Source organism: Pieris napi, chromosome 13 (genome assembly GCF_905475465.1).
Source record: "Pieris napi chromosome 13, ilPieNapi1.2, whole genome shotgun sequence".
Classification (NCBI taxonomy): domain Eukaryota; kingdom Metazoa; phylum Arthropoda; class Insecta; order Lepidoptera; family Pieridae; genus Pieris; species Pieris napi.
Genome location: NC_062246.1, coordinates 2,452,445 through 2,468,986, shown reverse-complemented (window position 1 = coordinate 2,468,986; position 16,542 = coordinate 2,452,445). Strand labels below are relative to the sequence as shown.

The 16,542-nt window shown below is 31.2% G+C and overlaps 4 protein-coding genes across 4 annotated transcripts; 3 read left to right on the top strand and 1 right to left on the bottom strand.

Moving 5' to 3' along the window:
- Positions 1-384: 384 nt before the first annotated feature.
- Positions 385-1,155, top strand: LOC125055155 (glutamyl-tRNA(Gln) amidotransferase subunit C, mitochondrial). The gene is made up of 2 exons (XM_047657428.1): positions 385-825; positions 984-1,155. The coding sequence occupies exons 1-2, from the start codon at positions 527-529 to the stop codon at positions 1,153-1,155; spliced, it is 471 nt and encodes a 156-aa protein (XP_047513384.1). The 5' UTR covers positions 385-526.
- On the top strand, positions 1,139-7,161 carry LOC125055153 (DNA polymerase subunit gamma-2, mitochondrial). The gene is made up of 6 exons (XM_047657426.1): positions 1,139-1,519; positions 1,765-1,896; positions 2,136-2,295; positions 2,752-2,864; positions 3,467-3,571; positions 7,079-7,161. The coding sequence occupies exons 1-6, from the start codon at positions 1,139-1,141 to the stop codon at positions 7,130-7,132; spliced, it is 945 nt and encodes a 314-aa protein (XP_047513382.1). The 3' UTR covers positions 7,133-7,161.
- Positions 7,162-7,185: 24 nt separating this feature from the next.
- Positions 7,186-9,270, bottom strand: LOC125055154 (ER lumen protein-retaining receptor). Its single transcript, XM_047657427.1, has 5 exons — positions 9,087-9,270; positions 8,750-9,009; positions 8,509-8,655; positions 8,119-8,224; positions 7,186-7,863 (listed from the first exon to the last, which is right to left on the bottom strand). Exons 1-5 carry the CDS (start codon positions 9,175-9,177, stop codon positions 7,829-7,831), a joined length of 639 nt encoding a protein of 212 aa, XP_047513383.1. The 5' UTR covers positions 9,178-9,270; the 3' UTR covers positions 7,186-7,828.
- A 344-nt stretch (positions 9,271-9,614) lies between these two features.
- On the top strand, positions 9,615-16,490 carry LOC125055113 (translation factor GUF1 homolog, mitochondrial). The gene is made up of 11 exons (XM_047657361.1): positions 9,615-9,841; positions 9,917-10,103; positions 10,190-10,312; positions 10,494-11,007; positions 11,914-12,121; positions 12,654-12,785; positions 13,559-13,674; positions 14,450-14,682; positions 15,170-15,298; positions 15,987-16,070; positions 16,322-16,490. Exons 1-11 carry the CDS (start codon positions 9,777-9,779, stop codon positions 16,445-16,447), a joined length of 1,917 nt encoding a protein of 638 aa, XP_047513317.1. The 5' UTR covers positions 9,615-9,776; the 3' UTR covers positions 16,448-16,490.
- The last annotated feature ends 52 nt before the right edge of the window (positions 16,491-16,542 follow it).

Genomic DNA, 16,542 nt, shown 5'->3' with positions numbered 1-16,542 from the left:
GGTAAGGTACTCGCAGTGCTTTGATCACGTGATCAATCAAAACCACTTGAATGCCTAACGGCTGATATAACTTACAGTTTAATAACAAACATTTAAAATTCTAACTTACTTTCTTTGTAGTATTAATTCAATTGACAGTTAATATTAATATAGATTTTTTTAATGCGATAATACTCCAATAATAGTTTTTCTTGTTGAATTGAAAAACTTTGATGCACTCATTTGAAAACTGTGTCGAAAAACGAAGCTGACTAGTATACTGGACTGCGTTCCGTTTTAAATTGTAACCAGTATAGCTGGCTATAGAGAAACGGTTTCACAGTATACTAAATTGACGGTACTCTGTACAGTGGTCGCAGTGTATATCGGAACATACCCATTATACTTTATAGCTAATTATGTATTATTCAATAAAATCATAACAAAGTACAAACTAATAGTAGTAACTAGTTATTACTATTTGTGGTATTATTTAATTTAAACAATTTAAATTAGCGCAAATTAGAATAGTGCATCTGCAGAAATTATGAGTTTTAGGTCCTCAGCTTTGGTACGAAGACGAATTTATCTTCACAGGATTTTTTATAATTGTGTTAGATATTATTGCAAAGTTCCTATTACCCCCGTTGCTTCTCTCGAAAGCGAAAACATCCCAAAGCCAAATATAGACATAAATACAGTTGCACTTTTGGAGCGATTATCTTTAGTTAAGTGTGATACTGAGCAAGGCGTGAAAGTGTTAGAAGATTCTATCGATTTCGCAAATAAAATTCTTCACATAAACACTGACAATGTTCAGCCTATGTACACAGTCTTAGAAAACGAGTAAGTTTCGTAGTCATTGCTTAAACCTTGTTATAAGTTGTATAAACTGTTTAGATACTACTACACTTTATTTAAAATAATTTTACATAAACACTACACTTTATTTTTATAATTTTTGTAAAAGAAAAATAATTTTTTGTTTCATTTCTACCTTTCAGAAGCTTGAGCTTGCGCATTGATGCTGTTACCCAAGGAAATTGCCAAAAAGATATATTAAAAAATGCAGTTATAACAGAGGATGACTACTTTGTTGCACCCCCAGGAAATATACCCCTACATGAAATTGAACAAAAAGAATCTGATATCAATAGAAATGAAAACAGAAATTAGTAAAATCCTTAGTTTAGGAAAGTTTTTTCAAGTAACAAGTAATACAAATAGCAATATGACATATGTGTTACAACCTTCATGTACAATTCTGATAAATAATATTTATATCAGCTGGCTTCGATCTATTCATGCAAAGGCACAATCACATTTCCCTGTTTATTTATCGGCAGTAAATAAGAAGGATTTATGCTATGGATTTATTGAGAAAATGTTTGATACATCCCCAAAACTTATTGAAATTAATGATAAAAGTTCCCAATTACTAGAAAAATCTAAATTAAAGTTTAGCCTTATGGTACCAAAACAAGATGTGATGCAGTACTTTTTTCAGTGGCAAAGATATAGAAAATATTGGTGGAGTTCTGTAAGTCAATTTAGTTTATATTTTTGTAGTTTGTTCATGCCAATATTTAAACAAAGTTACTCCATCTTAAGTCCAAATATAAACAAATTCGGTAGTAATCATCACCTACAAGTTTTAATGTGTTTTAATTGTTTATAAATATAGCAGAACTTGGCTGGTACAATGCTATTATGCATCAAGCGTCAATGTTGAGAGAAAATGTTGGCGGATCTGATGAATCTTTTTAAATAAGATTTTTGTCATAGATTACAACAACACCCAGCTTGTTTATGGTGAATGACATGAAATATGAAGGCTCAACAGTGAATACACAAATTGTAGCCAATTTTGAAAAGGGTCAAAACATAGTGGAACATCTCTCTATGATCAAAAATATGGTAATACATTTTTGTAATTAGATCAAGTTATTTTGTGATCTCTATTTTGGCTATATGGATAAATTGTTATGTAAAGTTTATTCATATCCAAAATAGAAGAGGAAGGCTGTTTCAAAAATAATAATTTAAAAAGAAAACCTATTTAGCTTACATATGTTATGGTTAATAATTATTGTAATACATATATACAGAACAGAACAGTACTACGTTATTTATAAAAATATAATTGAAATTTTTAGGACTCCAGTGACTCTGCCAGTATTACATGTTGTATGTCAATGGAAACAGCATTGGTGTCACTTTTACTTGATGGCATGTCAAATCAACACAAATATGGATATTTGAGACTACACTACAAAATGGCGCCATATAAAATATCCTTTGCTTTACATAGTACAGGTAATTTTTTCATATTTAACTTGATTCCATTTGACTCTAATTATGCATAATAATTGCTTGTATATGTCACCGTAAAATTGTAAACACCGTTAGATTGTAATCTATCTCGCGAGATTATAAACTGTCGAAAGATTGTGAACCTCAACGAACTGCTTAGAATTTAACGTAGTATTATTCGGTAGTTATATGAAATTGTTGGAAAGTAAAATTAATCTGTAATTGACCAAAGAAGTTTGAATGATAACTAAGTTAGTGTAGTACAATCTACCGAATAATAATACGTTAAATTGTAAGCAGTAAGCTGAGGTTCACAATCTTTCGACAGTTTATAATCTCGCGAGACAGATTACAATCTAACGGTGTTTACAATTTTACGTTAACATATACATACAACATGGTTTTTTCTACTAAAGATTATGTGAGTGATTAATTATAATATCTCCTATTTTATTTTAGATAATAAAACGTTCGATACTCTCAAGGAGCTAGCTGCATTACTTCACAATAAGCTCACCTTGGCGCAAATAAAATCGCTGCTTCCTACGTTTTCACATCCAATACAGCTTCAGGTATTTTTATCAATATTTATTTTGTTTGGCCTTTGGCATATTATGGTTATTCAGGCGGTCTACATCATTAATATGTATCCATTTATACAATAAAATACATCAATATCAGTTCAGCATCTTGAAAAATGAACACTTAAAAACACACTTGCTTTTTACCTTAGGGAGCGTTCGAGTATTACGTAACGCAATTTTTGGAGATTATTGCCCCCCCTCCCCATGTAACTCGCCGTAACGTTTTTCAGTACGCAATTATAGTAAAAAGTTTTGTGACCACCTAGTGACTCTTTAGTTACTATTATGTGGTGTAAGTCGAAAAAAATATTAAGAATAACGCGTAATTTAATCCCGCCCCGTATCGTAACTTTTTCAAAAGGAAAAAAAATTCGTTACGTAATACTTGAACGCTCCCTTAACAGCTGTCATAACAGCCAATTAAAACAAAATGTTCACTATATACAGTGTATACTTGTTTAAGCTTTATCAAATTCATAAATACCTTAAAAACACTGTTATACCCTGATGATTATGGCAATTTTACAGAATTTAAGATAAGAATTCCTGAAGTTTTTCATTACTGTATTGATACCTGCATTCAATTTCAGATAGAAGAAAACTTAAAAATTGGTGTGCCTTACACTGCAATCCTCAATGAGGAAACACTCACAAATGGGATTTTTCATTTACTTAACAGCAGTACTATGTTAAAGGTATATAGCCACAGGCTGACCTTTGATCTTGGCTTTTTTTATGTAATAGGAGGCTCACCTGATGTTAAGTAATACCGCCGCCCATGGACACTCACGCTGCCAGAAGGTTCGCAAGTGCGTTGCCGGCCTTTCAAGAATTGGTACGCTCTTTTCTTGAAGGACCCTAAGTCGAATTGGTTCGGAAATACTTCAGTGGCCAGCTGGTTCCACATAGCGGTGGTGCGCGGCAATAAATGCCTTAGAAAACGCACAGGGGGCCTAACATGAACTCTTATTGCGAGCCTATTGACAACCTACAACTGCGATGCATCGCTAATTCGTACCATGACATCGAAAAAACGAGACAGTTTATGTTCCCACGTGACCTTAGCGGTTATCAGATTTCGTTCGTTCAATTTGTATGATTATTTTTCCGACCCAAACATCGGCCAATAGAATTGCACCATTCGACGTCACGTGGTACAACCTACTCTGGTCGTTGCTTCAAGAAAAGTATTAAGTAGTTGTTTTATTCATTATGAAATTCTTATTAGTTAACTGTACATTTCGTCTCATGGTGCAATTCTATTGGCCGACATTTGGGTCGGAAAAATAATCCCCCGAATACCACACGAGCTTCAAAATTATCGGGCATTTCCTCTTGTGGTATTATAAGTGAAAATCCGTACCGAACCGAAATTTGACGGTTGCGCCTTCCAACTATGACAGAATAAGCGATTCTAAAAAAGTTACTTTTTTGTATCGAAATGTCCAAATAATAGTAAAGTACCTATAAAATACAGTATTTATCTACTGTCTGTTTCGGATAATTTGTGGCATTTTGAGTTTAGAAAGAGTCATTGTAAATTAATTATTAAAATATTGACGGAGATGAGAAACAAGACGGCAATGCCCTTCTACCTACTTCGTAGATATCGAGTTTTTTTAATTTGCTATAGATTAACGACTTTGATTCGTTGAGGATTTTAGTGCACCTAAAAATAATTGTACAAGCTGTTCAATAATATTCTATTAATTATTTAGGCATGTCTAACACAAACATAGTTCCCCAATATATCATATTTTATAATAAATAAGCATGCCATATCAGTAGTAGATATTTATTATAATTAAATTTTTCCTCATTATGTTCATTAATTGTATGATTATCCTCTGCTTTTTGTTGTTTAAAAAAAAATAGGTATTTTTCAAATTTATAATGCGTAAATAATAAGCCATTTGAAAATAATATAATAACAGTATAAATAAATAATATCTTTTGCAAAAAGTTTTATCAGGAATTAACTTCGATATAGGTATTTCTTTTTAATCAACATATTTGTGAACAATACTTACCCCATCGTATTATTTTATAAGTTAAACAATTTGTAAAACTATATTTATAAAGCTGACATTTTGTAAACACCAAAATATTGAAAGATCCTATCAAAATTTGACGGAAACGTTTAAAAGAATAGTTTTATTTATTAAATAAATATGTATATATATTAAGACTAGCCGTTTCCCGCCCGCTCCGCTGGGCGAATTAAAATAGGAAATAAAATAAATTTTATGTTTCATTATTTTATTTTTTTTCATATTTTTATTATTCTTCTTTTTAACTTCCCGCTAAGAAAATTGAAATATTCCGAAAATCGAGTTTTTGACAGATGTTGGCAGATGTTTTCACGTTCTAGGAAGTCCGTATGCATAAATTTTCATAAAAGTTAAACAGAAATAAAAAAATTAAGGAATTGTTGGTTGGAATTGAAAAAATAAATAGCCATAAACCATCTAGGAAAAATTTCGCATCGAATGGTGGTAGTTTCATGTCGATACGATCAGTGGTTTAGGCGTGATTGAGCCTCAAACGAAGACCATTTTCATTATATATATATTATTAAAGACATAATAGCTTATTATGATTGATGAATTATTGAAAACAATTTTATATTTTATTTATTTTTATAGAAACATATTTTAAAGAAAGTTTGACAGTAAATTTCAAAACTTACATAGAAACCTCCAATAAAGTTATCGTTCTTTCATTCGGGTCTTGCGATGCAAATACGTTTCAGCTTATAGGCGGTCATGGTACGAAAAAATGCTATTGACTTTAGGTACCTAAACTCAACTGCATCTCAACTGGATTGTTTTAAGAAAGTTCATGGTAGGCCCCCAATTGTGGAACGACGGACGTCGAGGTGATACGGATGGACTGATTATTAATTATTTTTGTCTCAATAAGTAGGGGATCCCACTATGCCTGAGACACGATTTTTTGGTCTAATTCTTGTCGTTTTTCTTCACAATACGAGCGTTGAAACGTACACAGAAATGTCTATTGGTGCTCAGCCGTGATTCGAACTCGTGACCTCAGGATTGGGTGGATGGATGGAGGGTCGCATGTTTAATCAAGCGTGAACACGCGCCGCGTATGTGTTGAATTAAAATGACCCACTTTTGCAAGAACTAGATATTAAACCTGTTAGTGCTATTTCCAAATTAAAATTGATTTAATATATTTCCCATATAGCAATTAACATCTAATAAAGCCATCTACACATCTGCGAAACAAATACAGCAGATTCCCGTTAACTTGATTGATTATCTCGAAAAACATGTGTCAACAAATAATAGAACATTACGAAATTATGTAATTTGGAGCTTCACATTAATATTGAATGTTCTTTAACTGCTTATCAACAACATGAAACGTCAATTTATGGTGATAACAAATTAACTTTTTGAATGATGGCGTAGTCCTGCTCTTTCGTGAATTTTGTAAACGTTGTTGACATTCATAAGCATGCTCTAAGAAGCATCTAAATTGAATAAACGTATTTTGATTTTGAATGCCTGTGAATATTCGATAATAAGTATAACCGGCCGGCAACGCACTCGCGAGCCCTCTGGCATTGAGAGTGTCCATGGGCATCACTTAACATCAGGTCGGCCTTCTGCCCGTTTGCCCCCTGTTCTAAAAACGCCTATTATGAGTCAATCTTTAGTTTGATAACGTATTAAAAGCTAACATGGTTGTGACATTTTTCTAGGAAAATCAAAACCGATACATTCATATTTTTATCTGATACTAGCTGTCGCCGAGAACGTTTCGCTTAGTATAATTTTTCTACTTAGCCTACTTTTTTATAAGCTCAATATCACCACAATTACATAGAAAAAAACTAGTTTTTAGTTAAATTTTTCTCTCCATAAAAGTTCCTCAGAGTTCACCGAATATATAATAAAAGAATTGGTCCAGCAGTTTTCAATTTTTGCGCGTATCAATATATATTACAATTCATTTTTATTTATATGGATTATGTCTTGCTTGAATTCTTCAAATTTAAACATTAAGCTTTAAGCTAGTGCTTATTATATAATTTTTCCCATTGTAGCACCAATTCAAGATTATTCTCTAGTAATAAATGATTAATTTCTTTATGATTTTTTCTTATATTGACTATATTTTAGTGTAAATAGTTATATATTTGCATAATTTTATTATGTTTATTTTTCTTTCAGGAGCAAGTTCATATCGCAGACTTTGAGGAATATGCATCTTTGTTATTTAGATAGAATTTGTTACAATAAAGTATTAAATATAACACAAGTTTATTTCACAAAAAAACTGTCACTTCCAAATTTTATTCACAAATACTTAATCCAAGATTACATTAAATCTTAGTGGCTAAATAAAAATTAATTTACTATTAAGCCATTATTAGTTCATTCAATATTACATTAAAAATATTGCTTCACTATTCTTGAACCATTCAAAATGACCTCTTATCTATAGTGGTATAATTTGGAAGATAACTCAATATACCTACTATGCTTAATAACTACATTCTTTAGTCATTACAACCACAATTGCGTACATTGGTTTAATATGCTCAAAGTACAAAATAATGTTTAAGTAATTAAAATTTTAATGTTATTTAATATGCTTAGTAAGAAACAAAGTGATATTACAACAAGAATTTAGTATACCATTCACTAATAATACACACACAAAGATTTACACAATTTCTATTTGATAATAAGAAAGAATCAAGTTATTTGAATTGAAATTAGTATAAAGAAATAAGAAATCATTTGGCTTGAAATGTTTTATGCAGTACAAAAAGCCATCTGAGGTATGTGTAGCGTCAAAAATCACAATGTATGGTTAAATTTCAATACAAACTTTTGTCCAGAACACTAGATCTTAGGTAATATTGACTTAATTAAATATCTTAATAGACATTCTTGTCTATTGTACCATTAACTAATTTATGCAGGTAGTTGCAGTTTCTTTCCTTTAAGAACTGAAACAAAATTATTATAATATTAATAAGTTTGTCGCCCAAATTGTGATTATAAAAATATTAATGTTATATGTCACCAATAAATTTATACTACCAATGCTTAACAAGCTTGCTGTTTTATGCTCCAATTTAAGTACATCAACTTAGTTAATTTCTTCTAGATAAAGTAAAATAGTCATGTACATACACAGTAAAACTTACAAAGATTATTTCAAAATACAAAACATAATGAAAAAGAATATAGTTTATATTTACCTTTTGTAATGTAAAGATAGAAGAAATCACAATACAAAACTGTTTGCACAACTCCAGCAATAATAGCAATCAACTCATAGTGGTCTTCAACAATGTAACGGTAAATCTAAAACAAATGATTAAATGAAATGACTCATACTAGAATCATAATTGATATAACATGCATTGAAATAGGGACAATATAAGTATGCAAGTCTAATCAAACCAATGAAACTAAAACAAGTCTATGTATAAATTTCAAAATCTTCTCGTTTACTTTTGATGTCTTATTATGACAAATAACAAAGTAGCCTACTTCCGAATGAGCTTCATAAAGCTAGGCAAAATTGATTGATTACAATTTATTTGATTTTAAATTAGTTAAACTACATATTTCTAAAAGTTACATACCCAGTTCAAAAGATAGAGTCCTCTGTATGAACCCAAGGCAAATAGGTAATGAGATGTGATACTTTCTGCCTCTCCAGTCTTTGAAACCAAAAACAATTGCGGCAAAATAGCAACAGATTCCAAATAAATAGAGAATGTCCATAACACCTGCAATAAAATATATTATTACACACCACAATTTGTTTCCTTATCTTTCCACTTAAGATATTATGAGGTATCTATTAAGTATTACGTTACTCACCTCTAAAAATGTAAATTCGCGGTTTATCAGCAACGCCAAGATCACACAAGGTATTAGCAGAAATTCGATTCTAAAGGTGTCGTGGTTGTGGTCGTAGGTGGCCTTAAACTTTACGTACATCAAATAAACCGTGGCATATGAAGCCACGATGAAGACCAACTTCATAACAGTATTATATGCGGACACATATGTAGTCAGTAAATCCAAATACCTTGCGGTATACACGATGGAGAAAAGTATTTGCGATTTTCCAGATATACCTGAAAATATGTTCATAGTAACAAAACATAACACACTGAAATCTCATATGAATGCGGAACGCCGGTTTGTTCATTACCTGCACAAGATCTTGTTTTCCATATTTTAAGCAACAAGATTATAATAGCCAATAGATGGGATAGATCGGCAAGTAATCGGAATATATTCATGATTAAATATGTTTTTAAACTATCTTAAAAATTATACGCCGCGTAAACTAGAGCTCATCAACCTCATTCAAAGCAAAAATGACGTGGCTATTTGACAAATCTGCAACCTACGTCAGGAATATATATTACTAAGGCGTTGTCATTTTTTAATTTGGTGGTTAATCTGTGAATAACAAGAAATATTATTATTATTATTAAACTAATTTAATAAAAGGATAAGCGTTCAACACTTATGCTAAAGTTGATACGTGTTCAAGAAATATGAATTGTATCGCTTATTTTTCAAAATAATGTAATAGTATTGACTAGCGAGTAGCGAGAGCCGACATTAGAATTTCGACAAAAACCACAGAATACAAAGTGCCTTTGTAGAAAATATTGATTGAAATATAAGTTGATATATATATAAGTTGATTGATAGATCAATTGTCAAAACTTATTCAAAATAAAACATTTTCAGATGGTTTTATAATACATTCAAGTTTAAGTAATAGAAATTAAAATAATTTATAAAAATGGTTAATGTGTTAGACTTTGAGCAAAAAGTGATTTAAAACGAAGTTTTACAGTTTAATTTAATTTGAGTTATGTAGTTAGAAATGGTTTACGTTATGAAAAACACATGTTTTCTTCAGATATTAAAAAGAAAACAATATTTCAAAAGGTATTCTAAATTATATGCACATAAAACGAAATGGGGTTCTAGCTATAATTCTCGCTAAAACAATGAAGTTTTCAGATTTCTATGGCGAACATACAGTTCGGACTCTCCAATACAACCAATAATTGACGTTAGGAGAATCAGAAACTTTAGCATTGTTGCTCATGTAGACCATGGAAAGAGTACATTAGCTGATAGGTTACTTGAAATCACCGGTGTTATTAAACCAGGTAACGAAAATGCACAAGTTTTAGATCAATTACAGGTTAGTTTTTTGTAAATTTCCTTAGTTAAAATGATCTATTTTAATTTTTCACAACAAAGAAATTATTTTCATGAAATTATTTTCAGGTGGAGAGAGAAAGGGGGATCACTGTAAAAGCTGTCACAGCATCATTAAATTACTCATATAATAATGAACCATATTTACTTAATCTTATTGATACTCCAGGTCATGTAGACTTTTCAAATGAAGTAAGTGTCATTATCTTTTTATACAACCTGTCATTAGCTTAGAACAATCAGTGCTCTGCAAATAACTGTAACCGCGTAAGTTACAGTAGCCTAATTTAATTGTCTTTTAATTTACAGTAGTAATATTATATATATACTCTGCCAACACTCATTCAAGAGAACAAGTTATCAATTATTTCAGGTTGTTCGTAGTGTGACAGCTTGTCAAGGTGTTGTTCTTCTAGTTGATGCAAATGAAGGAATACAAGCACAAACTGTAGCTGTTCACTCTCTTGCCAAAAGAAATGACCTAGTCATATTACCAACACTTAACAAAGTTGACCTGCCCAGAGCTGACCCTGAAAAAGTTAAGAACCAACTTAAATCAGTTTTTAAAATAGATCCAAGTGATGTCCTGCAAGTGTCAGCAAAAAAAGGATGGGGTGTTGAAGAATTGTTAAAAGCAATAATTACAAGAATTCCACCACCCAATGTAGATACCACTGACCATTTTCGAGCTCATATAATAGACACTTGGCATGATAAATACAGGGGAGTTTTATGCCTAGCCTATATCCATTCAGGTACTCTTAAAATGGGTCAAACAGTAAAGTGGAAATCAGATGTAAAACAACATACAGTGAAGTATTTAGCCTTATTAAGACCGAGTGAAGAGAGTATCACTGAGGCTATGGCAGGACAAGTAGTTATGGTAGGTAAGTAGTATTAAATTAGAACAAATTATATTTATTTTTACACATCAACATCTAAAAGCAGATTACAATTGGGTCTGCAAAACTATTGATATTTGTAAACTACAACAATCACAAGGTTATGAGAAAGTAAATAAAGTTTACATTATAACTAAAATAAATGAAGTGATGCATGATGATAAATAATGTTATAACATTTTAATTATATATTGAATCACAGTAATTAATTAATTAATTTAATATAAGTTGTTTAGAAAAAATAAAGCTTTATAGTTTTATTCCAATGCTAGTTATTTTATTTTTAATAAGTATAGATTTGTTATTAACATAGTCAAAAAAAGTGTTTGCATACAAAGTCAGACATGTCAGAAGTGAAACTTCTTTGGCAAACTAATTTTAAAGTCTTGTTCGTATTTATACAAATCTAAAACTTTAGATTTCCGAGACTTAAGGGTGGAAAAAGGAAGATATGTTAGGAATTTAATGAATTTAATTGTCATTAAAATATTAAGTCTCAAAAATTAATAAAAAATATATTTTTAATTTATTTCTTTGATAATAGAAACACGTGGCATTTTAATTTACTATTCGTCATTTGAGATTTCAATAAATTATTTTGCATAAAATATAAAATATTAAAATTTCATAATGTTTTATTTTAAAAATAGAATTTCTATAAGGTAATTCGCGCCCTTTGACAAAAACGCCTGCACATCTTCGTGACGCTAATATTATTATTAACTAAAGAAGTTTCACTTAAAAAACTATAGGTTTTTTTACTTGATGTCCATGGTCAACAAATAATTAGAATCAATTTTTTCCTTAATGAAAATCTACTTTATCTTTAAAATAGTAGTCAACCTGTATATAATTAACTTGATCACTTACACATTTCATTACTATCTTCAGGTCTAGGTACAAAAGGCGGTGGTAGCGTAGGTGACACCTTGTTGTCACCAGAAGCTACTGATGGTAAAGACACAACGGTTCCTGCAGTAAGACACATGGTATATGCAGGTATCTTTCCAGCCGACCAATCACAGCACACACAACTCAGTGACTCTATCAAGAAACTATCTTTGAATGATTCTGCTGTCAGTGTTGCGGTTGATTCTAGGTAAAATTTGTACTACTTTGACATTTTTGTCCAATACACCAGTTATTTTGTGGTTAGAGTTAGAAATATATAAATTATTGTGGTATATTTTTATGTTGTATGAAACCAGATATAATCTAGACAGACCAAACAAATAACTTTTTACTAAGCAATTTTCGCTTTTAAGTTACTAAACTGTTGAAAATTTGTTCTGCATATTAGTCTAAATTTATTTATGTTAATAAAAAATAAATAAATAATTCTTTGTAGGAATGGCATTATTTTCATAATTATATCAATATAATTTTCGAGTCTTGTGAATGCCAAACTTTGTAGTATATTTCGTATTTTATAATTAGTGAAATACATTCCATATTAACTCAAAAGATTATTCTTATGAAAGCATATCTTATTCTGTTAACACAATTTCTTATTTAAGTATTAACTTTCACAAAACTGTCACAGAGTATAGAGAGAATTGTAAATTGTGGCACCAAATGTGGTGAGCCTAGCCCGACCACTGACTTTGTTATAAATGTATATATTTTTGCAGTCCAGCACTGGGCCAAGGATGGCGTGTGGGCTTTCTCGGACTATTGCATTTAGATGTATTCACACAGAGACTCCTGCAAGAATATAAAGCTGAGGCCATACTCACTGCACCATCGGTTCCTTATAAAGTTAAGTATGTATGACAATTTTGACAATGACAATTTACTTTCGTTGTATATCGTCTCTATTTGATATAGAGTAGTAATAACCGATTTAAAATAAGTACAAAGAGTTTAACACATACATAAAAAAATATTCAGCTATGAGGGATTTTTCTGACAGCTATTAAAAAAAGATAGTTCTAAAAGCTACGATGAGATGGCGCTTGATCGCAAGGGTTTACATTTTTTCTTATTGCTTGCCACAGATAAAAACTTGGTGGTTACGCGAATGTTCTGTTCTCCTCTGTTTTGTTATTATTACGACGACCCTGGCTTTTTCTTTGGACTGTTCTGGCTTTTTGACTCGACTCACCTTCGCGTGCACTCTGGACGTTTGCTTGCGGTTACGATTGACCCCTGCCTGTTTATTGGACTTCGATCTCATGATGAGTTTACCATCATCCGTGAGAAAAGATTACGGTTCTTGGTCTGTGACAGACCTGAAAAACGAGCTCCGAAAACGCAATGCAAGATTTGTTGGAAAGAAAGCGACGCTCATCCAGAGGTATGTAGTCCCAATAAAAAAACAAAAACCCTTACTTGAAAATGCCATGTATTGACTAATTTGGAACTACTTTTCTTAGCTGTCAGAAAAATCCCTCATTTAAACACAGAAGAAAGAGTTTTAATGTTTAAGCGTAGAATTTTCAAGCGTGGTTAACATTTCGATGAAAGCTATGACGTATTATAAACAAATATAAAATTATAAACGGAGCAAAGGTGTTTATTTGTCAAAGTATTTCAGAGTAAAGGGTGCTAAAATTATCAAGCATTATAAAGGCGAGGATGTAATTGTTACGAATCCTATGCAACTGCCAGATGTTAGTAATATAGTAGAATATTACGAACCGTTCGTTATAGGTAAGTTTAAAAAAATCATCGAAAATACTCGCAAAAACTTAGTTATAATAATATTTACACACATGTCATGTATGAGAAAAGGCTCGAATAAAATATAGAATTCAAATTGAATTTGATATAGTCATGTACATAATTTTAACAATATTAAGATTTACGTGGTTATGGGCGCCATATGTTGCCCCGACTACAACAGCTAAAATTATTATTTAAATACAGAATGCCCAGAACTCCAGCCACCATATTTATTTAATACTAGTAGCCATAGTTATTTAATAGTAGTGGTACTATGTGTCAGAAAACAAAGTTTTCAGCCCACCTAATATGGTTGTGGGAGCGTTCAAGTATACGTAACGTATTTTCTCCTTTTGTAAAACGTTACGATGCGGGGCGGGGATTAAATTACGCGTTATTGTTAATATTTTTTTCGACTTACACCACATAATAGTAACTAAAGAGTCACTAGGTGATCACGAAACGTTTTACTATACTTGGTTATAGTACTGTACTTGGGTACTGAATAACGTTACGGCGAGTTACATGGGGGGGGGGTCAATAATCTCAGAAAATTGCGTTACGTAATATGTACTTGAACGCTCCCTAAGTGAGAAAATTGAAAACAAAAATTATTGTAATAATGATATAACTTATTAAGAAAAACGTTTATTGGTATTTATAAGGATATTTTATAGTATATAATAATCGGATATATTATCTTTTATGCTAAACCAACCAACAGATTTTACGTATAATAGTGTAATTTGTTAAAATATTACAGGTACAATAATAAGTCCAGTAGAGTACATCGGCGCAGTGAACACCCTGTGTATAGATCGTCGTGGTAATCCTTTACCATCTAACGCTGTGGATGACCAGATGACAATGTTACAATACATTCTACCTTTATCTGAAGTGGTGATGGACTTCCATGATACCTTAAAGAGTATCACATCAGGATTTGCCAGCTTTGATTACCAGGATTATGGATTCCACCCCAGTTCATTAGTTAAAGTAAGTGAAAAATATTTCTGCATTTGTAGTATTTCTGTTTACTGTTTGTTTGTGCACAAGAGTGGATCCAGTTGGGATTATTACCCTATTTGGGGTCATTTAATAGCTAATCAAGTAATATCTTAGTTTTTTTTTATAATTTGGGATCAAGCCGAATAATAAACTAACTCCCATACAAACGTGAAAAACTACATGTTTATTACAAGTTGGAGTCACCAAAGAGTTTTAATTATTATATTTTGCTTGCATTGACCGTGCTCTGTGGCTCACCCATTTTTACCAATCTGTGGTTGCGCCTGCTTTGGCGTAGACGTATCTAGAGGACCAAACGGGTAGTAAATATACTACTTATTATATTTATGTATAAATTTTATTTATATATATTAAATTTTGACTGTTATATGAGATATAATGCAATTGTGTGTTAGATTGATAGCGTTACATAACCAGAACTGGAAATACGAATATAACATATAACTTTTTTCAGATGGACATACTATTAAATGGTGTTATTGTGGACGAGTTGACATCAATAGTTCATATAAGTAGATTGGAATATAACGCTAGAACATTAACAGCTCGACTTAAGGAGATGATCCCACGTCAAATGGTTCAGGTAGGATTTGTACCAAAAATAGGGTAGATGCAAATTTTTTCTTGCTTGTTTTCAGTTAGATAATGAACTGTAGCGTTTAAACTTTAACCATCAATTTGGCAATCAAAGTACAAGTAAACAAGTCACCATTTTGTACTTAAATATTTTGATTTGAATTTGAAAATTTTAATCTTATATGTGGGTATTATTTAAAATCTGGCTGGTCTATGGCATAAATTATTTTGTTTAAAAAGCAAAAAGTAATATTAAGCATTTATAAACCAGCGCCTTTTTATTGCCTACATTACGAGTAGTGAGGTTTCAATACATATAGTCATTACTATTATATCAATGTTTGAAAAACTTTATTTCTCACTACAAAAAATGTATTTTTATTTACATGAGAAACTTAATATAATATACGAACGCGATACGCGTCGCCATCAGCTATCCCAATTTAAGTCTATTAGACTCATTCTAATATGAATCTTAAATGTCCCTTTGTATTGATTAAACACGCTAATATTACGAATTGTAGATGGTAATTGATTAAACAATTGCACACCCTCATACTCAAGGCTTCTTTAATGATATCAATACTAGTAGAGCTATCTCTTTTAAGACTGTTGTCTATCAATCTGATAATTAAAAGCTAAGTTAACTAACACCCCTTTATTATTTCGCAATATGAATGTTTATTTGTACACAGGTGGCAATACAAGCTGTTGTGGGAGGAAAGGTGTTAGCAAGAGAAACTATAAAGGCCTATAGAAAGGATGTAACCGCAAAATTGGTATGTTTTTGTATAATTTCATCTTAAAAAAATTTTGTTCTAAAGGAAGCGATAAAACATGTTAACAAAAATTCCATTATCGAGTCAAACACTATATTTGTTGAATGCTAGCGAATATAATATAAGCGTCATAATGTGTTTCATTTTACTTCTGGGCGTTAAAAGAAAGGAAAACCATTGATATACATGTAACATTGAAAAGAAAGTCAAAGACCGTTTTCTTGATTAATGAAACGAGTTTTTTATTTTAGTATGGCGGTGACATAACCCGACGAAAGAAACTGTTAAAACAACAAGCGGAAGGAAAGAAAAAAATGAGAAGTGTTGCCAACATTAAAATTCCAAGAAATACTTTTATAGATGTTTTAAAAAGATAGTAGTCACTTAGATGCTTAGATGTAATAAAAAATTGAAAAATAATATGTGTTTGACTCTTTGTGTAGGAGTTACCCATAATAAAATGCTATTATTA